The sequence below is a fragment of the Eimeria tenella genome, genomic scaffold, assembly GCF_000499545.2.
Source record: "Eimeria tenella Houghton genomic scaffold, Eth_scaff14, whole genome shotgun sequence".
Classification (NCBI taxonomy): domain Eukaryota; phylum Apicomplexa; class Conoidasida; order Eucoccidiorida; family Eimeriidae; genus Eimeria; species Eimeria tenella.
Genome location: NW_013541512.1, coordinates 447,959 through 455,111, shown reverse-complemented (window position 1 = coordinate 455,111; position 7,153 = coordinate 447,959). Strand labels below are relative to the sequence as shown.

The following is a 7,153-nucleotide window of genomic DNA, read 5'->3' as shown; positions in this document are numbered from 1 at the left end:
GGGTTTCGACTAGGGTTTAGGGTCTAGGGTATGGACGTTAAGACGCAGTGCCTACAACATCTAAAGAACCAATAGAGTTTCCGAGTCCTTTTCAACTTATTTATTTAGTTTGTTTATATATTCCATTTATTTATTTATTTATTTATTTATTTATTTATTCTATTATTTATTTATTAAACAGTTCTTTCGAATAATTCATTTCTTTTAAAAAGCCAGGGGCCTTTAAGGGGCCCCAAAGGGGCCCCCAGCCGAATAAAAGAACTTGGGGGCCCCACACTCCGTACCCTGGGGGCCCCTAGGGGCCCCCAGGGGCCCCCCAGGGGCCCCCCAGGGGCCCCCTGGGGCCCCCAAGGGGGCCCCCTTGGGGGTCTCCCAGGGGCCCCCAGGGGGCCCCCTGGGGGCTCCCAGAGGCACAGTGTGGAGTAGAGGGTTTAGGGAAGCTGCTTAGCTCTCCTGGGTCACAATCTGCTGCTGCTGCTGCTGATCTTGCTGCTGCTGCTGCTGCTGCTGCTGCTGCTGCTGCTGCTGCTGCTGCTGCTTAATGGTTAAAATGGCTTTGGTTAGGGCGGTTTGGACTTTGAGGAAAAACTCGGAGGGAATATCGACAGAGACGGAAAGCAAAACGGGACGCCCAGCAACTTCGCCTGCAGAAACCCTAAACCCTAAACCCTAAACCCTAAACCCTAAACCCTTAACCCTAGACCCTACACCCTAAACCCGAAACCCTAAACCCGAAGATCTGGATGTTTGAGGGATCAGGAGGTGAGGAGTTTTGCTGAGAAGCAGCTGAGTGCAGCTGGCTGCTTAAAGAGGGTCTGATAAACTAGGGTTTAGTGTTTAGGGTTTAGGGTTTAAAGGATACCAGGAGCTAGGGTTTCGGGTTTAGGGTTTATCAAGACTAGGCTTAAGGTTTTGTGGGGAATTAGGGTTTTGGGCCTAGGGTTTATCGGGAGCTAGAGTTTCGGGGCTTATTAGGGGTTTGCGAGGATTTAGGGTTTAGGGTTTAGGGTTTAGGGTTTAGGGTTTGTCTCACTGAGTTTAGCCGCGAGAGGCTGGCTGAGGCCATTGACAAGAGAAGAAAAAAGAACAGAGCTGCAGGCTTCTGACTGCAGCAAAAACACAATTAGGGTTTAGGGTTTAGGGTTTTAGGGTTTAGGACGCAGCGCCAGGGTTTAGGGTTTAGGGTTTGCAGCTGAACCACCCCCAGGCGCCAGGCCGCAGAAAAACGCGGCCCTGGCGAGCCAGAAACAAGGGTTTAGGGTTTAGGGTTTGGGGCCGCTAGGGTTTAGGGTTTAGGGTTTAGGGTTTAGGGTTTGGGGTCCAGAGGACCAATGGTGACCTGCCGATTGCAGCAGGCCCTGCTGGACCTCTCGTTGATTTAAAGGTGAATTTCTTTGTTTTTAATTATTCAACTTATTTAATTTGTTTTACTATTTGATTTATTTCTTCATCTCATCGCCTTCCTTTTCTGCTGCTGCTGAGGCGCTAGCCGCTGCGCTTCTCAAGACAGCGGCTCCGGGACTGCCGATCGCGGGCAAAAACCGGCTAATTGAATCAAATAATTCAATTAAATTATAAAAAATTGCAAATTGAAATAAATAAACAAAAAAGAAGAAAAAATGAAACAAAAGGAGCTCTGAACTGGAAAGGATCGGCCAGCACCGGCGCCAGCTGTCTGTACGTACACCCGAAACGCGAAGCAGCAAGCCAACAACACAAAAAGCAGAAAGGGAATTTCTTTCATTTAACTTGAAGTTTTCAAAGAAGATGCTCAAGAGAACCTTGTTCAGGGAGGCCAGCACCAGCAATTGCTGCCCAGAAGCAGCAGCAGCAGCAGCAGCAGCAAGCGCAGCAGCAGCAACAGAACAGACAGCAACAGAAGACGCAGCAGCAGCAGCGGACGACGATGAAGATGAAGAAGCAGCAGCAGCAACGGACGAGGAGTTAGCTGCAGCAGCAGATGCAGAGGATGAAGAGACAACAGCAGCAACAGCAGCAACAGCAGCAGCAGCAGCAGCAGCAACAGCAACTTCTTTTGTGTTCCGCTCGCCTCGAAGCCAAAGCAAGAGAATGGACAAAGAAGCGCATGCAGAAATAAATATTAAAATAAATAAAGAAACAAAAAAAGAAAAAGAAAAAGGGAAGGAAAAGGAAAAAGGGAAGGAAAAAGAAAAAGAAAAAGAAAAAGAAAAAGAAAAAGAAAAAAGTGAAACAAAAAAGGAAAAGGAGAAGGAAGCCCTTCGGCGTGCTGCAGTGTTTGCTGCTGCTGCCTTAAGCCGCGCTGCAGCAACGCTAGAGGCATATCAGCAGCAGCAGCAGCTGCTGCTGCGGCAGCAGCAGCAACAGCAGCAGCGGCAGCAGCAGCAGCAGCAGCTAATGGACCGCAGCTGCAAGAAACCCAAAGGAGACAAACTAAAGGCTGCTGCCTCGCCCTCCTTGAGCTTGCTGCCGCCTGCAGCACAGTTCCTCAGCAGCAGCAGCAGCCGCAGCAGCAGCAGCATTAGTAGCAGCAGCAGCAGCATCAGCAGCAGCAGCTGCAGCAGCAGTAGCAGCAGCAACAGCAGCATCAGCGAAAGTAAAGGAGCTTACCGCTGGAGCGGCAAGGGGCCCCTCTATTTGTCTCAGTCCCTAACTGCAGCAGCAGCAGCAGCAGCAGCAGCAAGGAGTCCCACTGTCAGTATTGCTGGAGTAGAGAGCCAGCAGCAGCAGCAGCAGCAACAACAGCAGGAACGGCGGCGGCTTTCTTTTGAGGATAAGTTCGAGAGGCAGCTGCGGCTGCTGCAGCAAAAACATTTACGAAAGACACATTGGCAGCAGCAGCAACAGCGGCTGCTGCAGGAAGAGTTATTGCTGCTGCAGCAGCAGCGACAACAACAACAACAACAGCAGCAGCAGCAGCAGCAACACTCGCTGCTTCCTGTTGTTTCCAGCTCCCCATCCATCACCAACAAACCCATCAACAGCAGTAGCAGCAGCAGCAGCAACAGCAGCAGCAGCAGCAGCAGCAGCAGCAGGGGCATAAGCGAGCACAGTCTTCGGCTGAAGACAGCAGCACTTTTTCGAGAAGAAGTTCGCAGAGGAGTTTTATCTCCTTCGACTTTAATGAAAACAAAAAAGCAAATTGAAGTTCTTTTCTTTGGGGGGCAGCAAAAAGAAATTGCTGCAGCAAAAGAAGCAGCAGAATGCACCTTCAGGCCCGCCATCAACCCCGCCCGCAACAGCAGCAGCAGCAGCAGCAGCAGCAGCAGCAGCAGCAGCAAGGTACCGTGGTGGAAGAGGCTTTACGCGGACGCCCAGCGAGTCGAAAAGGAAGCAGAAATTAAAATGCAATTAAGTAAAGAAAATATAAATAAAAATATCAATAATGAAACTTTAGATAAAAATATAAAGGAAAATTTAAATAAAAATATTAAAAAAGAAAATATTAAAGCAGCAGCAGCAGCAGCAGCAGCAGTTGATGGACCGGAGCTGCGTAAAGCCACGCAGCTGCGCGACAGCAACCCTTTGCTGCTGCTGCTGCAGCAGCGCCAGCAGCGACTGCAGCAGCAGCAGCAGCAGCAGCAGAAGCAGCTGCAGGAAAGGCTGCAGAAGTACCGGGGCCCCATTTCCGAGCAGCAGCAGCAGCTGCTGCAGCCGCTGGCACACAGCTGGGCAGCCAAGGCTGCTGTTGCTGCTGCTGCTGTTCCTGTTGCTGCTGCTGTTCCTGCTGCTGCTGCTGCTGACGGCAGGGCGCTGCTGCAGCAGTACTTGGGGGGAAGTCGGCTGCTGCAGCTAAACAGACAAAAGGGTGTTTAAAAAATTAATAAATAAATAAACAAAAAAGAAAAAAGATTTAAATTGTTTTGCTTCCATCAACACTCAATAGGCCCCTTCAGCTCTCCGCTGCTTCGGGTTTAGGGTTTAGGGTTTAGGGTTTAGGCTTTAGAGTCTACAGCCGTTTTGTTATCTACCGCCACAGCCACGCCAGCTACAGCTAGCTAGCTGCAGCTAGCTAAGGCCAATTCTGGCTAGCCCCAGCTAGCTGCTGCAGCTAGCTGCTGCTATCTGCTGCTGGCTGCTGCTACTTGCTGTTAGCTGCTGCAGCTGCTGCTGGCTGCAGCAGCAGAAGGCTATGGGGCCGCAGGCGATGAAGGAACAGGGAAAGAAAAGGCGTTGTTTTAATGAAATTACTTTAACTGAATATTATTTATCCATTTATTTTATCATTTATTTATTTATTTTATTATTTATTTATTTATTTATTCATTTATTTATTTTTTTTTGATTGCCTCTTTGTTTGTAAGTGCATCTCGAAGTGACCCCTCGGCGGCTCCCCAGAAAATCGAACGCGAAAGAAACCGAAAAAGGAAGACAATGAATCAAATACAAGCAAACAAATAAATTAATTAATTAATTAATTAATTAATTAGTTAATTAATTAATTGTGATAAATGAGATAAACAGCGGGGCGAATAAATCGGTTGCTTTGGGGTGTATCTGGAGCTGCCGTGACACCCCACAGAAGAAGACGGAGAAGCTGCTGCAGCTTTCATTCATTTCATTTATTTGATTTATTCATTTTATTATTTTTAAATTAAATTGATTTATTATTTATTTATTTATCGCTGCTACCAGTTGTCTTTCCCTGGCTCTTGCTGCTGCTGCTGCTGCTGCTGTGTTGCGGTTGGTGGGCAGCTGCAGCAGTGACTCTGTTTCGCGCATTTGCTGCAGTTCATCGCTAAATAGTTCATTTGTTTTCATAAATTATGAAATTAAAAATCAATTTTTAAATTGCTTTTCATTTCTTCCTTTATTTCTTTGTTTCCACCGCCGGGAGGCCGCAGACCCCTTGCTGCTGTTGCTGCTGCTGCTGCTGGTGCTGGTTTGTCTTCGGGTTATTTGCTGCAATTTGCCTTTGCTGCAGCGCTTTTGTTTTTCTTTTTGTCTTTTCGTTTATTTGTTTCTTTAATTTTATTCTTTTCTTTTATCTTTTCCTTTTCTTGAGTCGCTTCTTTTATTTCATTTAAAACAGTTTTCGTTTAATGCTGAATTCGCCGGAGGGCAATTTGCTGCTGCAGTTCGCCTTGGCAGCAGAAGCAGCAGCAGCAGTGCTGCAGCGGCGGCGGCGGCAGCAGCAGCAGCAGCTGCTGCTGCTGCAGCAGCTGCAGCAGCAGAAGCAGCGGCTGCAGCAGCAGCAGCAAACGCAGGCTGCTGCTCTTCAAGCAACAAATGAAACAAATGAATTAATTCAAAATAAAGTAAATGAAATTAAAAAAGATTTGGCGCTCGCCACTTTCCTCCGAGCTGTACATACACCCCAGCAGCAAAAGTAAGACTTCTTTCACTTTTCTTTTTTTTTCATTTTCATTTATTATTTTCCCCATTGCACTTGTCTTTGAACTTATTTATTTATTTATTTATTTACTTAAATATTTATTTATTTATTTATTTATTTATTTATTTACTTATTTAAATTTATTTTTATTTTTTTCTTTTCATTTTTTGCAGCTCAACTCCCTCGACAGTTTCGAGACGAGAAACACTCAAGCAAAATCTGCAGTCGCAAAAACAGGCAACAAACCCTAAACCCTAAACCCTAAACCCTAAGCCTGCGTGGGTGTGTTGTTTAGGTCTTTGAACCCTGGCCTAGCCCCTCAAAACGCTAAACCCTAAACCCTAAACCCTGCTCGTCTAATGCTTTCATCGTAGTGATCTGCATGAGAGGCTACTGTTGAGGGTTTAGGGTTTAGGGTTTGGGGTTTAGGGTTTGCACTGGCTGCATCTTCCTTTCGCAGTTTATTAAAGTATTAATTAATTAATCAGTTAATTAACTAATCAATCCTATCATAATAATAAATAAATAAATTAATTAATTAATTAATTACTTTGTTATTTATTTGTTTCTTATATCACATTCATGATTAAAAATGGCTTGCTTGTTTGCTGCTGCTTTGCTGCAGCTGCTGAAAGCTTCAACTGCTGCTCTCTCTCGACATTCTGCTGCTGCTGCTGCTCTGACAGCAGCAGTTGCTGCTGCTTGTGGGGTCGCTTCTGGTGTACGTACACCTCAGCAGGAGACGCAGGAGCAGCAGCAGCAGCACGCAGCAGCTGGAGCAGATCCTTCACTGGATGCAGCAGCAGCAGCAGCAGCAGCAACAGCCTCAGCTGCAAGCGCAGCGGAGGCAGCAGAAGCAGCTATAACAGAAGCAGCTGCAGAAGAAGCAACAGATGCAGCAGCAGAAGACGCAGCACCCGAAGCAGCAGCAGCAGCAGCAGCAGCACTGCTGCCTCTTGAGGAGCAGGTGTTTGCCCTAGCTGTGGAAGTAGGCCTCAGCAGCAGCGAGCTGCCGGTGCTGGAGCAGCTGCAGGAGCAGCTGCAGCAGCAGCTGCAGCAGCAGGTGCTGCAGCAGGAGCAGCTGCTGCTGGCCAGCGCCGCATCAGCAAAGCGATCGCAGCAGCAGCAGCGAAGGCCGCATGCAGCAGCAGCAGCAGCAGCAGCACAGACGAAGGCAGCACCAGCACTAAATAATCACAGCAGCAGCAGCAGCAGCAGCAGCAAGAAAAAGTGCAGCTTAAGGGCAAGCAGCAAAACGAATAATAGCTGCGCAGCACGTGAAGAGGCACGGAATGCATGCAAGGGTAAGCTGCAGCAGCAGCTACAGCATCAGCAGCAGCAGCAGAAGCAGCAGCAGCAGCAGCAACACAAGGAGCAAGAGGAGCAACTGCCGCAGCAAAAGGAGCTACAGCACAAAGAAAAGCCACAGCAGGGAGAAGAGCAGCCGCAGGAGCAAGAACAGCAGCAGCAGCAGGAAGAACAGCAGCAACCGCTGCAGCAAGAACAGCAGCAGCAGCAAGAACAGCAGCAACAGCAACAAGTAGCGCAGCAGCACCAACCAGAAGAACAGCAGCAGCAGCAACTTGAACAGCTGCAGCAGCAGCAGCGGGCGGCTTTTGACCTAGAAGGCAGCAGCTGCGGCATTTCAAGCCGTAGCAGCAGCGAACCCTTGCTGCTGCTGCAGCACCCACAGCAGCAGCAGCAGCAGCATATGGAAGGCCTTGCTGCTGCGCCTGCTGGCAGCAACGAGCTGCTGCTCAGCGACGCATGCAGCAGCCAAACGAGCCAGGATCTGTCCCCCTTGCTGCTTTCTCTTGCCTAGTTTGCTGCTGCAGCAGC

The 7,153-nt window shown here is 48.3% G+C and overlaps 2 protein-coding genes across 2 annotated transcripts; both read left to right on the top strand.

Annotated features, from left to right (window-relative positions):
* Nucleotides 1–1,767: 1,767 nt before the first annotated feature.
* Nucleotides 1,768–3,795, top strand: ETH_00027495 (uncharacterized protein; the record flags this gene model as incomplete). The annotated part of the gene is made up of 1 exon (XM_013373387.1): nt 1,768–3,795. One exon carries the CDS (start codon nt 1,768–1,770, stop codon nt 3,793–3,795), a length of 2,028 nt encoding a protein of 675 aa, XP_013228841.1.
* A 2,111-nt stretch (nt 3,796–5,906) lies between these two features.
* On the top strand, nt 5,907–7,136 carry ETH_00027490 (uncharacterized protein; the record flags this gene model as incomplete). Its single annotated transcript, XM_013373386.1, has 1 exon — nt 5,907–7,136. One exon carries the CDS (start codon nt 5,907–5,909, stop codon nt 7,134–7,136), a length of 1,230 nt encoding a protein of 409 aa, XP_013228840.1.
* Nucleotides 7,137–7,153: the final 17 nt, after the last annotated feature.